Consider the following 16,776-nt stretch of genomic DNA (forward strand, 5'->3'; position numbering starts at 1 on the left):
TATGGTCCAACTCTCACATCCGTACATGACTACCAGGAAAACCATAGTTCTGACTATATGAACCCATCACTTTGTCAGCAAAGTGATGTCTCTGCTTTTTAATACACTGTCTAGGTTTGTCAGGGATTCCCAGGTGGCACTAGTGTTAAAGAATCTGGCTGCCAAAGCAGAAGATATAAGAGACCCGGGTTCCATCCCTGGGTGGGGAAGATCCCCTGCAGAAGAAAACAGTAACACACCCCAGTATTCTTCCCTGAAAAATCCCATGTAGCCTGGCGGGCTACAGTCCATGGCGTTGCAAAGAATTGGCTTTCCTTCCAAAGAGCAAACCTCTTTTCATTTCAAACTTATTTCAAACAAAGCAAAATAAATCCAAACCAACTTTGCAGTTGCTCAATCAGAAATGCAGCCTGTGGGCCTGGAGAGTCAGGGGTGAGAGGAAAGGATGGTTCCTCTCCCAAGCCTGCGGCCAGCTGGCTCCATGTGCAGGGATGGCCTAACTGTGAGGCTCTGACCCCTGCCTCCCCCATGCCACCCCACCCCACCCCCATCCCCACAATCAGTCCCTGGCAGCTGCCCTTTTCCAAACCCTCTGCCCAGGCCATTCCAGGCTACAGGATCAGCCCCGCCTGGCCACTCCTCTACTTCTCCACGGGTGGAGGGGGAGGAGGCGGGAGGCGGGCATGTGGGGCGGGCCGGCCCAGGGCTGAAGCGCTCCAGCAGCCTCTCTCAGAAGACCAGCCATGTCCAGCCCAGGGCTCCCGCTTCTGCTCTTGCTGCTGGCGGCCCCACCACTGCAGCCCTCCTGGCTGCCACCGCCAGACACCCCGGAGGGCAAGACCACCATCACGGGCTTCATCCTCTCCGCGCTGGACAGAGCCACATCCTTCCTGAAGAAGAGGCTGCCCGAAATCAACCTGGATGGCGTGGTGGGGTTCCGGATGCTGGAAGGTGGGTACGCTGTGGTTGCCCTGGACTGGCCACCGAGAAGGCAGTTCTCAGCCTGTCACCTGCTCTGCATCCCGGGACCAGCCCACCTTCTAGTCCCTGAATACAATGCTCTGACTATAAGGAAAAAGGGGCAGAGGGTGGCTGGCCCCTTTTAGGGTGTCTAGAGACCCTCTGTGATCAATTAATTTTCTTTTTTTTTAGAAGCAGGAAGGATTCAGAGGCCTCTCAAGAAAAGATTTGGAAATTATTATTTTCCAGGGAGGAAATGATTCATTTGACAATCCCTCCCTCCTGACATGCCAGGGCTTCCCGATGGCTCAGCAGGTAAAGAATCCACCTGCCAATGCATGAGACACAGGAGATGCAGGTTTGATCCCCAGGTTGGGAAGATTCCCAAGGGTAGGAAGTGGCAACCCACTCCAGTATTCTTGCCTGGAGAATACCGTAGACATAGGACTCTGGCAGGCTACAGTATTTGGGGTCACAACTGGGCTATTAAGCACACCCCCTCCAGACATGCCAGGACCAACGCTCGCGGAGGGAATGTGCCCGCCCCGGCTCCCCCTACATCCAGCCAGAGCTGCCTGAAGGCTCCGAGAAACGAGCCAAGTGTTTGTTCAGCTTTGAGGGATACAAGATCCCCGAGGAGGGGGCTGGAGATAGGCCAAGGCAAACAGGTAGCCACCCCTGACACTCACCAAAGGTTTCAGGGAGCCCCTCCCTGACCCCAGCGGCAAATCCCGGGCTCTGGCTGGCCCCATTCCTGTGTCACCCCATCTGTGTTGCCACGGCAACTTTCCACACACCGAGACTCTAGATCCCAGCAGGAGGTGGGGCTCTGGGACCTTCTGCACTGTGTCCTTGCGGCCTCCCCACGCTGCTGACCCCCATCCCCAGGCTGCGTCCTGGAGACCCTCAAGACCCTGGTCCCCTCCCCTCCAGGCCAGGATCAGGGTGGGGTCTCCTTCATGTAACCCTGGTCCCGTATTATAACTCTGTTGTCACTAAGTCCTGTCCGACTCTTTGTGACCCTATGAACTGCAGCCCACCAGTCTCCTCTCTCCATGGAGTTTCCCAAGTAAAAGTACTGGAGTGGGTTGCCATTTCCTTCTCCAAGGGATCTTCCCCACCCAGGGATCAAACCTGCATCTCTGGTGTCTCCTGCAGTGTCCAACTCTTTGCAACCCTATGGACTGTAGCCCACCAGGCTCCTCTGTCCATGGGATTCTCCAGGCAGGAATACTGAAATGGGTTGCCATTTCCTACACAGGGGATGTTCCCAACCCAGGGATCAAACCTGCATCTCCTGCATTGGCAGGTGGATTCTTTACCACTAGCACCACCTGGGAAGCCCTATTGCTGCACAAACTGCCCCAGGATTTAGCTGCTTGAAACAACAATTATCTCCTGGCTTTTGTTTGTCGGGAATCCAGGAGCAGCTTGGCTGGGAGATTCTGGCTCGGGGTCTCATGTGAGGTTCCCATCCAGATGGTGGCCAGCACTGTGATCATCTGAAGGCTTCCCAAGTGCTGGCAGAGCTGCCCCATTCACACACAGGCCTGGTGGGTTGGTGCTGGCTGGCAGCCAGAGGCCCCTGTTCCCCACCACGTGGGCTCCTCCAGGGACTGCTTGAGCATCCTCATAGCTCAACAGCCGCTTCACCCATAGCAAGTGACCCAAGAGAGAGCTGGGCGGAAGCCTCAGTGTCTCTTACAACCTAATGTGGGAAGTCACAGGGGCTTCCCACGTGGCTTAATGGTAAAGAATCCACCTGCCAATGCAGGAGACGCAAGAGATGCAGGTTTGATCCCTGGGTCAGGAAGATCCCCTGGAGGAGGGCATGGCAACCCACTCCAGTATTCTTGCCTGGAGAATCCCATGACAGAGGAACCTGGCGAAGAGTCGAAGATGACTGAGTAACTGAGCACACACTTGGAAGTCGCATGTCGCCATTTCCCCAGTTTCATGTTGGTTTCACTGACTGGCCCCATTCCAAGCAGGAGGGGGCCAAAAGGATGGGAAAATGAGCTGGCTACCACAGCCCACCTTCTAAGGATCCTGCCTGCATTCTCAACCTTCCTGGGAGAGAGAGGGGGGGTTCACATTCTGGGAGGGGTCCAGTGATAAGAGATTGCCCATCGATCTCCTGGGTCCTTTCTGCTTGGGGCTGGACAGGCAGACAAACTGACCTAAGAGAGCAAAGGGTCCCTCCAGCTGCTTCCAGCTGCCTCAAGGGGGTTCCAGAATGCAGCATCAGCTGCCACACATGCAGGGAGAAACAGGAACAAGCCCAAGGACCTAGGATCACCATGAGGTCAGGTTGGGCTCACCTGGTCTCTCTGACGATCAGCAACCCTCCTGGGACTCTCCATCTACAGGTTCAGCCAAACGATCTAGAACAAGGCTTCAGAACTAGACTGCCTGGTTCAAGTTCAGAGAGGGAGCAGAGTTGGGGGAGGGGTGTTACAGAGCCCATCATCCCACCAGACTTGCTCAGCACCCTCCTTAAACCTTGTCCACTCTGCCCCACGCAGTGCCCAACCTGACAGCAGCTGCCCTACCTCATCTCACTTCTCAGCTCTGCACTGAAGCTCCCCCTCACATGTCCTCTCTTTCTGGCTACCCCATGACCTTCTCTTCCAGCCACCCCATCCTCTCCCACCCCTTCTGGGCCACTGCTAGTCCACAGGGCACCTCTGTGAGAATTAGAAAAAGGTACCACCTTTCTCGAGTCACTTGCCTGACATCTGCTGGAAAATTGTCTTAAAACATGTACAAACCCATGATAGGAATGTGTGTTGCACTTGTGCAGTGTGCAACCTACTCAACTGTACACAGCGGCCCTCCACTCTGCAATCTGAGTCTCTCCCTCATTTTTTCCCTCCTGGACCACAAAGCCTAAGTCTCTATAACAAATAGTAATAGCTAAACGTTATTAAGTGCTTTTTTTTTTTTTGCACTCTGGACAATGCTAAGTCCTCTATACGCATTAGTGCTAAGTTACTTCAGTCATGTCGAACCCTTTGTCTAACCCCATGGACCTCAGCCCACCAAGCTCCTCTGTCCATGAGATTTTCCAGGCAAGAGTGCCAGAGTGTGTTGCCATTCCCTTCTACAGGAGATCTTCCCAACTCAGGGATTGAACCTGCATCTCTTAACGTGTCCTGCACTGGCAGGCAGGTTCTTTACCACTAATGCCATGCATTAGCTCATTTAATCTTTATAACCCCATCTCCAAGAAGTAAGGAATATCATTACTTCCATTTTACAGATGGAGAAAGTGAAGCAGAGAGAAATTAAATGACTTCCTCAGGTCACCCAATGAGAAAGCATTAGAGACAGGATCTGAACCCTGGCCCCCCCTCCAGAAATCGAGCTCTTAGCCACCACCTTCCCTCACTCTGACCACCACTCCCCGCCCTGCCAGTACCCAGCTGAGCTCCACAGAGGCCTAATTTTCAATAAACTCAGCAAATATTTTCCCCTCAAGAGCTGGAAGAAGCAGAGAGGCTCAGCATGCATTATAACTGGGAGCTTATTTTCCTGTCCATGTGGTTTGTCCAATGTTGGGATGAATGAACTCTGCTTCCCCCTTGCAGTGCAGCTCAGAGGCGTTCAGGAGAAGTGGGCACGGGACTCCCAGCTGCAGCCACTCAGCCTGCGTGTGGGCAAGCTGGTGGAGAAGTTGGCTCCTCTCCTCCACAATTCCATCTTCTACCTCAACCTGAGTGACCCCGAATACCTGAGACGTAAGAGCGTGGGTGGGGTCCCGTTTCTTCAGGAGTACAGACAGCTTCTGGGGGCGTCCACTGAAAACGCCTGGTGCAGCTTCAGTCAGTGTCAGGGAGGCTCTGGGAGGACCTGTAACCAGCTGCCCCGGGGGGTGTTTGGTCATCCTTGACTTCAGCTTGAGATGGCCTCTCCCACCCATGGAGGGTGGGTGGAAGGTAGGGAGCGGCTCTCCCTCATTTTTTCAGCACATGTCTAGGCTTGGGGACAAAGGATCATCCCAGCCCAGAGGAGAGGGAGGGCTGAGATCTAAAAGGTAATCTGGCCCTTTGCACAGCAAACATTAGCATCTTGCCAGTATCTTTCTTCTCGGCCTATAATGCAGAGCCTCTGTCTCCTTGTCAGCCTGGAGTCATCCTACCAAGGGGCCCCTCCCTATAAGCCCTGGCCTGAGTTGTTTCTGGGTGAGGGCGGGGGGTATAAGCCAGCTCCTTGTGTGGTCCAGCCCTGCCTCCCAGGCTCCATCTCCCAGGTCCAGGAGGGTGCTACTGCTGCTAAGTTACTTCAGTCGTGTCCGACTCTGTGCGACCCCATAGACGGCAGCCCACCAGGCTCCCCCGTCCCTGGGATCCTCCAGGCAAGAACACTGGAGTGGGTTGCCATTTCCTCCTCCAAAGCATGAAAGTGAAAAGTGAAAGTGAAGTCGCTCAGTCGTGTCCGACTCTTGGCGACCCCATGAACTGCAGCCTACCAGGCCCCTCCATCCATGGGATTTTCCAGGCAAAAGCACTGGAGTGGGGTGCCATTGCCTTCTCCGTCCAGGAGGGTAGGTGGGGAGATAACTGGTCCTCCCGAGCATCGGCCTGCTTCTCTGTATGTGGGGTGCTCCACCCTCTCCCCTGGAGGAGGAAATGGCAACACACCCCAGTATTCTTGCCCGGGAGATCCCATGGATGAGGAGCCTGGCGGGCTACAGTCCATAGGGTTTCAAAGAGTTGGACACAACTTAGCGACTGAGCATACACCCTCTCCCAGGCCTGGTCCCTAAGACCATCCCAGCCTGGCTCATCCTGAGGTCGGTTCTGTAAGAGTTCCATGTTCTAATAGAACCAAAGGAGGCAACTAACTCACCTTGATGTCTCAAGCTTCCATGGGGTGCGGTAGAGCCTGTCCCAATATGGTTCCTAGTGATTAAAAAAAAATTCAGATAAAAAGCTTTCTGAATATTTCAAATGCAGTGCTCAACCCTCAGGCAGTGCTCAGAGCCCTGAAGGCACCCGAGTGCAGTCAGGGCTGCCAGGGGAGGGACAGCCAGTTCCTGGGCTCAGAACCACAGGAGCCTGGGGGGTGGTTAATCATGGCATGGCTCACTGCTCCTGTGTCTCCCCTGACTCCCGCCTCTCTACAGAGTTCCAGCTGACCATCGAACCTGGGTTTTGGAAGCTTCCACGTGCCTGGACCCGCACCGAGGCCTCCATGGTCTACCCCACTTTTGAGCAGGAGGACTCCTTCTCAGAGGAGCTCAGTGACTTGTGCCTGGTGCAGCTGCTGGGAACTGGGTGGGTACCCTGGACCTGCCTCACTTCCTGAAGACTCCAAAGCGCCTGCCTTCCGCCAGTCCTCCGGTCCCACTTGCTTCCCAAAGCCCCAGTGCTGTGCTGTGCCAAGTCTCTTCAATCGTGTCCAACTCTTTGTGACTCTATGGACTGTAACCCACCAGGCTCCTCTGTCCATGGGATTCTCCAAGCAAGAACACTGGGGTGGATTGCCATGCCCTGCTCCAGGGGATTTTCCTGACCCAGGGATCGAACTTGCATCTCATGTTTTCTGCATTAACAGGCGGGTTCTTTACCATTAGCACCACCTGGAAAGCCCCCAAAACCCCAGGGGTTTGGGCAAAACTAGGTGCCAGCTCCCCTGAGAGCTGTTCCTTGTCCCACTCTCATCTCTGAGTTGGCTCCCACTTCCATCCAAGGCTTCCAGCCACCTTCTAGACACCCACCTCCATGCCCTGCAGCTCCCAACTGACTAGTATCCCCACACCAAAGGGATCTTTCCAAAAAGTGCATCTGAACACCCCACCCCAGTGTGAAGCTTCCTTGTTCTCAGGTAAAGCCTCAACTCCTCTGCCCTCCCCTGGTGGCTCAGATGGTAAAGAATCCGCCTGCAATGCAGGAGACCCAGGTTCAATCCCTGGGCCGGGAGGATACCCTGGAGGAGGAAATGGCAACCCACTGCAGTATTCTTGCCTGGGGAATCCCATGGACAGAGGAGCCTGGTGGGCTACAGTCCATGAGAGTCACAGAGAATTGGACACGACTGAGCAACTAGCACTTCCTCTGCCCTCCCAGGTCCCCAGGGTCCTCTGGTCAAGCCCCTGGGGCCTCTTTTCAGACCCTCAGATGCACCTGTTCCCTCCCACTGCAGGCCTTTGCCCATGCCCAGAAGTCGCCTCTGTGGGATCTCTTCCCCTCCCCACTGCCTCACCCCAGCCCCTGTGCTTAAGTAACTGCTCACACGTTAGGCCAGCTCCAGCATCCTGCTTCCAGAATCTTCCCTGACCCTGTAGCAGGAAGCTGACCTCCCACGGTGGACCAGTTCTCCTAGCCAGGTGCAGTTCACACTTGTTTTATGGTTCTGCAGAACAAATGCAAACTGCATCCGGCTAAGAGAACAGGTTCCAAAAAGCAGGACAGGGCTATAAGTCCCAGAAAGAAAGACCCAGCCTTGTTGAGCTCACCATTTTATCCTGCTGTGCAGAAGGCTTGGAGGAAACCCTCCAGGGCCAGCCCTAGGTGAAGGGACCCATGGAACCCATGAGCAGAAGAGGCAGCAGGTGCCCAGGCCCCCGCCGTCTCAGCATCCTTCAGAAAAGTGTTTGGGCCAGGACACAGTTGGGCTTGCAGAGCGGCTCTGCTGCAATGGGGGACCTGCCCCGTCCCTTCTATGGGGCAGGCCTGGCACAGCGGGTGTGGGGGACAGGCCGGACCCAGGGATCTGCTGTTTAGGGCAATTCTGGGAAAGATGGTATTGGGGAGTCCCACAGAGAAATGGGATGTCACAGCCCCTGGTGGCTCCCCCCAACCCAGGACAGCTCCAGTGTCACCTCCCTGTGCCAGAGGGACCAATTGAGCCGGTCCAGAAAAGGACACGTGTTTATCTGGCTCAGCTGCGAGCCTGGACCCTGCTGGGGGCTGTAGTAACTAGAGGGGGAATCAGGACCTGGGAAGGCTCCAGACCCCCAGGCTTGATTCAGGGCGCTCTTAACAGCCTAGAACCACTTCTCCTGCAGGACAAACAGCAGCCAGCCCTGCCGGCTCTCCAATTTCTGCAGGAGCCTCATGACCAGGCCCGGCTGCTCTGGCTACTGCCTGTCCCACCAGCTACTCTTCTTCCTCTCAGCCAGAATGGTAAGTACCCGGCATAGGCCCAGCCATAGCTGAAGAAGGAGAAAAAATGACCAGAAGGCGCTCTCAACAGTGTGGTTTTGCACATTCACGCCAAGAAAATAAGTGGGTTTTAAACCTGTGCTTCAGACCTCAGGAGTGGGAAATTGCATGCCACTCATCGGTCGTGAAATCCAACCAAACTGGTAGCGAGGTTGGGGGTGGTAGTGTTGAGGTTCTGTTGGACAAAGAGCTTTGCTTGCTGAACTGGATCACAGGGCATCAACGAACCAGAGAAGGGCTGGGAGAGGAGCCACAGAAGTAACTCAGTAAACAACAGATGGAAAAGGTCTTAGAACAAAGTCAGTCACTAGCTGCTTCCAGAAAACCAAGCCAAGACCAAAAGAGACCCACCATCACCTCCCTGTACCCAACACTCTTTCAACCCCAAGCACTCAGATTTTTTTCTAAATACTCATTTTATTTTATTTTAGCCTCATCACATGACTTGCAGGATCTCAGTTCCCTGACCAGGGACTGAGTCCAGGTCACAGCAGTGAAATCATAGAATCCTAACCACTAGACTGCCAGGGAACTCTTGCTAAATACTCATTTTAAACATATATTTATTTATATACAAAGCAGAGCTTGCTATCTCTATTCAAAAGTGTTACTCAATGCCCAGAAATTCTTAATCAAGAAAGGACTTGTTGATTTTAATAGATTTTTTATTATTATTTATTTGCAAATTGTCACAGCCCAGTGTTTTTGTAAATACAATACAAGCCAAATTACAAGGAAAATTGTTGTGATTATTAGATCCAGCAGATAGAAAATTAGTCTGACATATTGCTATAGCAGTTTTTAAAGCCTGTTCTCGTCACCCGTCCTTTTCTCCATGTGGTGAGACCAGTCTGCAGTTCAGGCTCTTTTTCTTTTTTTAATTGGAGGATAATTGCTTTACAATGTTGTGTTGGTTTCTGCTGTACAATAACATAAATATATATATATATATATATGTCCCCTCCCTCTTGAGCCTTCCTCCCCTCCCCCATCCCACCCCTCTCGGTCATCACAGAGTACCAGGCTGGGCTCCCTATGGTATATATCAGCTTCCTACTAGCTATTTATTTTACGCACAATAGCATATATATGTAAATGCTCCTTTCTCAGTTTGTCCCACCCTCTCCTTCCCCGGCTGAGTACACAAGTCCGTTCTCTAGGTCTGCATCTCTATTCCTGCCCTGTGAACAGGTTGATCAGTGTTATTTTTCTAGATTCCATATGTATACATTAATATATGATATTTGTTTTTCTCTGACTTACTTCACTCTGTATAACAGGCTCTAGGTTCATCCACCTCACTACAACTGACTCACGTTCATTCCCTTTTTATGGCTGAGTAATATTCCATTGTATGTTTTTACCACACCTTCTTCACCCATTCATCTGTCGATGGACGCCTAGGTTGCTTCCATATCCTGGCTATTGTAAATAGTGCTACAGTTAATGCTGGGGCACATGTGCATTTTTTGGATTGTGGGTTTCTCAGGGTGTATGACCAAGTAGTGGGATTGCTGGGCCATATGGTAGTTTTTTCCTTTGTGAAGCACTGTAGCTGCCTGCTACAGCATGGTTAGGCTGGAATCAGCTTGCAGTGACAGCAGCTAACAGCTTTAGAGAGCCCCCTGGCGTCCGGCACTCCCACCCACGCCAGCACCCCTCTGGTGCAGCACCAGCGGCATCACTTTCTTCTCCCCATGAAGACCCTTGAGGCTCATGCTAGGTTAACTTAAGTGGTAGAGGTCGCACAGCTCCTAAGTGGCTGAGCCAGGACTTGAACCCAGCTCTCTCCGTCCCCCAGTCACTAAGCCTCCCATGGCTGGGAGCACAGATGGGAGCACAGATGGGGAAGAAATTTGGGGAAAAAGGAGAAAGATCTGCTGTCAAAGGCTGCTGCGGCTGCTGCTAAGTCGCTTCAGTCATGTCTGACTCTGTGCAACCCCATAGACGGCAGCTCACCAGGCTCCCCCATCTCTGGGATTCTCCAGGCAAGAACACTGGAGTGGGTTTCCATTTCCTTCTCCAATGCATGAAAGTGAAAAGTGAAAGTGAAGTCACTCAGTCGTGTCCGACTCTTAGCAACCCCATGGACTGCAGCCCACCAGGCTCCTCCGTCCATGGGGATTTTCCAGGCAAGAGCACTGGAGTGGGGTGCCATTGCCTTCTCCAGCTGTCAAAGGCAGCCACTTGCAAACCCATTTCAGAATAGCAGTTGTTTCCCTGTAATAGAGAGTGCATCTGCCGCCCACTCTCCGACTTGTCTCTCTGTTTGTTCCCCCAGAGGGGGTGCACCAAAGGGCTGTTCCGCCAGAACCAGCACTACATGAACGTCTTCTGTGCCAACATGATGGACCTGAACCAGAGAGCCGATGCCATCGGATATGCCTACCCGACCCGGGATATCTTCATGGAAAACAGTGGGCCCCACATTCTACTCTAGGAACAGAGCTGCAGGGTGTCCCTGATTTCAGGCAAACACACACACACACACAACACAGAGTAGGGCTGCCAGGCTTAGCAAATGAAAACACAGGATACGCGGGCAAATCTGAACTTCAGATAAACAATGAATATATTCTTAGTATATCCCCAACATTGCATGGGCTATCCTTAACTTTTTTTTTATTCATCATTTTTTTGAAACTCAAATTTAAGTGCACATTCTGTATTTTTTCTGCCACTGTTTTGACTGCTTCCTGCCCCCAAAAGCTGACCCAGTGGTGGAGCTCTGGACAGACTGACCAACTAGGTGACTGGCAAACAGACCCTTAAAGCCTGAGAGAGGAGACTGAAAGAGGAATCCCTGGTGGCTGCTGCTTTGCTTGGGTGTCCAGGCCCCCGTACTGACCCTGACTCTTGAGCAGCCCTGACCGAGGCCCTAAGTGGAAGCAGGACTTGGGTCTAGGGGCCCCTGCTCACTAAGGCAGGCCCTCAGGGCTGCCTCCTTCCAGCCACTGTGGGATTTGTTTGTTTTTGTTTTATGGCTGCACTGGGTCTTCATTGATTTTTTTTTTTTTTGGCAAGGGCTTTCTCTAATTGCAGTCAGCTAGGGATACTCTTCCGGAGAAGGCAATGGCAAGCCACTCCAGTACTCTTGCCTAGAAAATCCCATGGATGGAGGAGCCTGGTGGGCTACAGTCCATGGGGTTGCTACAAGTCGGACATGACTGAGCGACTTCACTTTCACTTTTCACTTTCACACAATGGAGAAGGAAATGGCAACCCACTCCAGTGTTCTTGCCTGGACAATCCCAGGGATGGCAGAGCCTGGTGGGCTGCCGTCTATGGGGTCGCACAGAGTCAGACACGACTGAAGCGACTTAGCAGCAGCAGCAGCAGCAGCAGGAATACTCTTCATTGCAGTTTGCAGGCTTCTTATTGCAGTGGCTTCTCTTGTTGCAGAGCACAAGCTCTAGGGACGAGCTTCAGTAGTTGCAGTTTGCAGGCCCTCAAGCTCAGGCTCAGCAGTTGTGGCACATGGGCTTGGTTGCTCTGAGGCACGTGGAATCTTCCTGGACCAGGGATCGAACTGGTGTCCCCTGCATTGGCAGACAGACTCCAATCCACTGCACCACCAGGGAAGTCCCAGCCACGGTGTTGACTGCCCACCTCCTGGTGCTGCTCCTCTCTAGCAGATGGCACCATGGGTGGCCTTGGGGAGGGGGAAGAGGTAGGCCTGGGGGGCAGGCCTTCAGAGGGTCCCCTGTCTTTGCTTCCAGTCGTGTTCTGTGGGATGAGTGGCTTCTCCGACTTCTACAAGCTCCGGTGGCTGCAGGCCATTCTCAGCTGGCAGAAGCCGCAGGAAGGATGCTTTGGGGAGCCAGGTGAGCTGCTCTTCCTCCCTGTCTGGGAGCAGGGGTGGGGCGGGGGGGGGGGGCGGTGCTGGGCTTCTAGGCCAGGTGGGGAAAGGATGCAGTGGTGTTAGGGATGTGGAGAGAGACGTGCACCATGCATGTCCGCACACACACGTGCACACAGATACACACAGGTGTTGGGGATGTGGCAGCAGACAGGTGCTTGCGGAAACTTCCGGTAGTGCCTCCAGATTCAGGAGACCTGTGTTGCTTGAGGTGTTGTGAAGAGGAGGGGGCTTAGCCAGTAGTTATTTCAGTGTTTATTTATTTAGCTTCACCTGGTCTTATTTGCCACACATGGGATCTTAAGTTGCAGTACGCAGGATCTTTTTTTTAAGTCGTGGCAGATGGGACCTAGTTCCCTAACTAGGGATGGAACCCAGGCCCCCTGCATTGGGAGCTCAGAGTTTTAGCCACTGGACCACCAGGAAAAGTTCCAGCCAGTAACGTTTAAAAATCCATTGGCTCATTGTACACCAGAAACTAACACAACATTGGAAAGCAATTATACCCCAATTGAAAAAAAGAAAAACAGAAATACAAAAAAAAAAAATCCATCTTGAGAAGTTCACCTTCTACTCTTCTCCCAGCTGCTGAAGATGAAGAATTACCTAAAGCCATTCAGTACCAACAGCATTTTTTGAGAAGAGTGAAGAGGCGAGAGAAACAGTTTGCAGGTAATGAAAACACCCAAGGGACCTTCTTGTCAAGAGGCCCTAGGAAAGATACACACAGCTCACACTCCAGGAAAACAGGCCCCCCAGCACCACCGAGGGGCTAGACTGGAGGGTCTTTGTGTTTGGAAGCTGAAGGGAAGGATAGGAATCGATGATGTCCTCCTCTTTGAAAGTGGGGAATCCAGAGATGCTGTCTCCAGTGATGGGAATGTAAAAGAGATGTTTAAGTGTATTTTACACTGAACATCACAGAGGTAACCCCTCTTGGTCAAAGTCTAATCAGGAAAACAGAACCTGAATTGGGAACTTCAGCAGAGGGAATTGAATATAGGGAACTCATCTCAGAGGTGCTGCAAGAGCTGAAAACAGAAAAAGTAAGAGAACACAGAGGTTAGCCACTGCAGGACGCTCCCGTCCTCCCTGGATGCAGAGCTGGAGGGACCGTGGGAGGAGCAGAGCCTGTGGAGGCTGGATGCAGAGGAGATGGGGCGGGGGGCGGGGGGAGAGACACCTGGCTTCTCCCCTCATCCCACCTGTGCCTGCCTGTGGTGGGCAAGGCAGTCTAGTAAACGTATTGAATAGTTTGGAGGGGTTGGTGCACTGGGATTTGGAGCAAAGAAGGGCAGAAGGGGGATCTTTGACCCAGTGGACAAGTGACAAGCACAGTCCTGGTGGCCACGTGTCCTGGTGTTCCCAGTTTACACCTGCCATCCTGGAGCCCTTTTATTTATTTTTTGGCTGTGCCACATGGCTTATGGGATCTTAGTTTCCTGACCAGGGATCCAACCAGGGTTCCTATCAGTGAAAGCCTAGAGTCCTAACCACTGGACCTCCATAGAATTCCCCTGGAGCCATTATGAACAGCGCCCCCTTCCCTGCCAAATGTGTCCTAGTTGAGATGAGTTCGCTCTGTAGTCAGTCCATCAATGTAGAGAAAGAGAGAACATGCTATGACTATTAATGCATCCCAGGTGGTGCTAGTGGTAAAGAACCTGCCTGCCAATTCAGGAGACAGAAGAGATGCAGGTTCGATCCCTGGGTCGAGAAGATCCCTGAAGGAGGGCATGACAAGCCACTCTAGTGTGCTTGCCTGGAGAATCCCATGGACAGAGGAGCCTTGTGGACTACAGCCCATAGGCTCGCAAGAGTCAGACATGACTGAAGCCACTTAGCACAAAAAAAGATTTCTTTTATAATTATTAATAAAAATTAAAATAATTGCAAGGCAAGAGCAGGAAGGGAAGTGAGCTGGCCAGCACAGAGATGTCCAGCACACACTGGGGAATGATTCCAACAACTAAACGTCTCACCAGGAACCCCACCACGGCTTCATCATCTACCTGCAAGTGACAAGAGAGGAGAGTGATGACAGGTTTGTTTTGTAGCTGCCACCAAAGGCTGGGCAGGGAGAGGGGGGTAGGGGGAAGAGTTCTCAGGAGACCTCCAGGGCCCCCTGCCTTGGCAAGGTCTGCCTGACCCAGGGGGCTGCCTGTAGCCAGCAGTAGAAGACCCACTGTGCACTTCTGGAGAGCTGGTTGCTCCCTCGAGACTGACAGCTAGACACTAGGACTGCCCTGAGGGCTGGAGAGGGAGCTGCAGAAATCCTACAGCCTGAGGTCCTTCCTGGGGCCCCTGCAGGTTGACCAGCAGCCTGGGAAGCTGGGAGAGGCGTGTTCCTTCTTTCACTTATGACATGCACACCTGTTAACTAAGGGCACTGGATTTGAAGTCAGACTGGGTTCAAATCAGCTTCTGCCTTTCTTTGCTGTGAGAGTTGCTCAATCTCTCTGAGCCTCAGTTTCCTCATCTATAAAATGGGAGCCAAGCAGTGCCTCATTCATAGGGGATTTGGGGGGTCAATTTCAGATCATCATGCAACGTGCTTCCCACGACATTTGTCCTATGAAGGTCGCCAGTAAGCATGGATTGCCAGGCTTAGTAATTAGGCTCCCTGAAGTCTGCATCCTCTCTCCCTCAGAGGAAAGTAAAGTCATGGCTGCCTTCCTTCTCCAGAGGAAAGTAAAGTCATGGCTGCCTTCAACCTGCTCAGAGACTAAAGGTGGACAGCTCATTTTGAGCTCAGAGGACTCATAATAAGAGGCCATTATAAATAACGTCAAAGGAGCTCCTGGCCCAGGTTGCTGTTTGGACAAACATGGGAATGGGTAGGCCCCAGGCAGGACTGAGGGAGGCTGTCAAGTAGAAGAAATGAGCTATAGTCTCCAGGGTTGGGATTTCAGCTCTGCTCCCAGACTCTTTGTTTCCGCATCTGTGAAATGGAGCCATAGGGTGCTGTTCTAGAAGGTCTCATGCAGGTCCTGAGCATAGGGGAAGGTGGAAAGAACTGGACCAGGATGTGGCCTCCAGGAAGGGGCTCTGGAGCATGAATCACAACATAGAGTCACCCCTGCCCGTGTAAGGAAGTCTTTCAGATAAGACATAACCTCCCAGATGAGGTTCCAACTGGCTGAAGACATTTCTTCCCAGAGGGGAGACTTTAGCAGCCAACATTCACGGAGACTGGCAGGTGGGTGCCCAGCCCTGCAAGGGGTATCTAGGGACACCAGGGTGGCCAGGAGAATATCTGAGAAGTTCTCACAGTGGAGCAGTGGCTGCCTGCTGCGCACCCCCCCCCCCAGGACTCACAACAGGACCTCTGTCTGTCTCCCCAGACGGCTGCTCCTCCCACAACACAGCCATGGCTGTTGCAGCCCTGGGTGGCTTCCTCTACATCCTGGCGGAATACCCCCCAGCAGAGGGAAAGCTGTGGCCACCCACAATGACACCACCCAGTGGCCACTGACACAGTTCCATGACTTCCACCACCAGGAAGATGAAGCCCACATCTTTAGTCCATAGTATTCTTAAGTCCTGGGGTGAAGGTCACATCCTGAGGCAGAAGCAGCTGAAACAAAGAACCCAGGGTCATCGCTGTCCCCCTCACCCCCGGGGATCTGGGCCGGGGAGGTGGGGCCGGGATGGACCCAGGTGTGGGAGCAGATGAATAAATGTAGAGTGCAGCTGAGTGGCGCGTTGGGTCTTGGTTCTCAGCCTTTCAGACTTCTAGGGCTCCGATTCGGACACAACTGAAGTGACTAGCACACACGCACATTACACTTATAACAACTTGGCAATGGAATGACAAACACCTAAGTGGAGAGAAAAGTAAAAGTCAGAAACTTGCCAAAGACTGCCTGCCACCTGCAACTCCTGGTTGATTGAGAACAGAGGATTTCCGGGAAGTTGACAGCAGACCAACTTGTTTGCTGATGAGTTTTGGCACCTGAACACTTGTGCTGGTTCCTGTGTGGCTTGTGCATTACAGAGGCACCAAAAGGCCACCTTAAGCCAGGACGCTGCCTTTGGCTAGCTATATAGGACATTATGTGACCTGTGGATTAGTTAATAGAATTCTATCGGTGTGAACCATCCTAATTTTACTTGACCCATGCTTATGTAAGAAAATCCTCACAGAGGATACATAAAGTGTTAAGGTGTGGTATATAAAAGTGTCTAGGTGATGCTTCATGATGTCCACCGCTTGGCTGAAATGGTTCCAAAAATGTGTATTATGGATGAAGCGCAAACGTTAACAATTGGTAAAGACAAGTAAAAAGTACACAGAGGTTCTTTATGCTGCTGCTGCTGCTAAGTCGCTTCAGTCGTGTCCGACTCTGTGCAACCCCATAGACGACAGCCCACCAGGCTCCCCCGTCCCTGGGATTATCCAGGCAAGAACACTGGAGTGGGTTGCCATTTCTTTCTCCAATGCATGAAAGTGAAAAGTGAGAGTGAAGTTGCTCAGTTGTGCCGGACTCTTAGTGACCCCATGGGCTGCAGCCCACCAGGTTCCTCCGTCCATGGGATTTTCCAGGCAAAAGAGGTTCTTTATACCACTTTGTCAACTTTCCCGTAGACTTCAATATTCAGTTCAGTTCAGTCGCTCAGTCGTCTCTGACTCTTTGCGACCCCATGAATTGCAGCACGCCAGGCCTCCCTGTCCATCACCAGCTCCCGGAGTTCACTCAGACTCACGTCCATCGAGTCAGTGATGCCATCCAGCCATCTCATCCTCTGTCGTCCTCTTCTCCTCCTGCCCCCAATCCCTCCCAGCAT

The 16,776-nt window shown here is 52.5% G+C and overlaps 1 protein-coding gene across 2 annotated transcripts; it reads left to right on the plus strand.

The window, feature by feature from the left end:
- The first annotated feature begins 694 nt into the window (after positions 1-694).
- C24H16orf89 (chromosome 24 C16orf89 homolog) lies at positions 695-16,107 on the plus strand. Of its 2 annotated transcripts, XM_006054918.4 has the most exons (9): positions 695-951; positions 4,551-4,700; positions 6,089-6,239; positions 7,973-8,090; positions 10,411-10,546; positions 11,849-11,953; positions 12,574-12,660; positions 13,974-14,032; positions 15,333-15,458. In XM_006054918.4, exons 1-8 carry the CDS (start codon positions 744-746, stop codon positions 14,024-14,026), a joined length of 1,008 nt encoding a protein of 335 aa, XP_006054980.3. In that variant the 5' UTR covers positions 695-743; the 3' UTR covers positions 14,027-14,032; positions 15,333-15,458. The 2 variants fall into 2 exon arrangements, with proteins under 2 accessions (XP_006054980.3, XP_006054979.3); XM_006054917.4 differs by lacking the exon at positions 13,974-14,032 and having other exon boundaries at positions 699-951; positions 15,333-16,107.
- The last annotated feature ends 669 nt before the right edge of the window (positions 16,108-16,776 follow it).

This window comes from Bubalus bubalis, chromosome 24 (genome assembly GCF_019923935.1).
Source record: "Bubalus bubalis isolate 160015118507 breed Murrah chromosome 24, NDDB_SH_1, whole genome shotgun sequence".
In the NCBI taxonomy this organism is placed as follows: Eukaryota; Metazoa; Chordata; class Mammalia; order Artiodactyla; family Bovidae; genus Bubalus; species Bubalus bubalis.

Bases quoted from the DNA above. Each gene is read 5' to 3' on its own strand.
- C24H16orf89 (XM_006054917.4), top strand. From the start codon at position 744: ATGTCCAGCCCAGGGCTCCCGCTTCTGCTCTTGCTGCTGGCGGCCCCA. The intron at 10,547-11,848 runs GTGGGCCCCACA...CTTTGCTTCCAG, and splicing joins GGATATCTTCATGGAAAACA to TCGTGTTCTGTGGGATGAGT. The intron at 11,954-12,573 runs GTGAGCTGCTCT...CTCTTCTCCCAG, and splicing joins AGGATGCTTTGGGGAGCCAG to CTGCTGAAGATGAAGAATTA.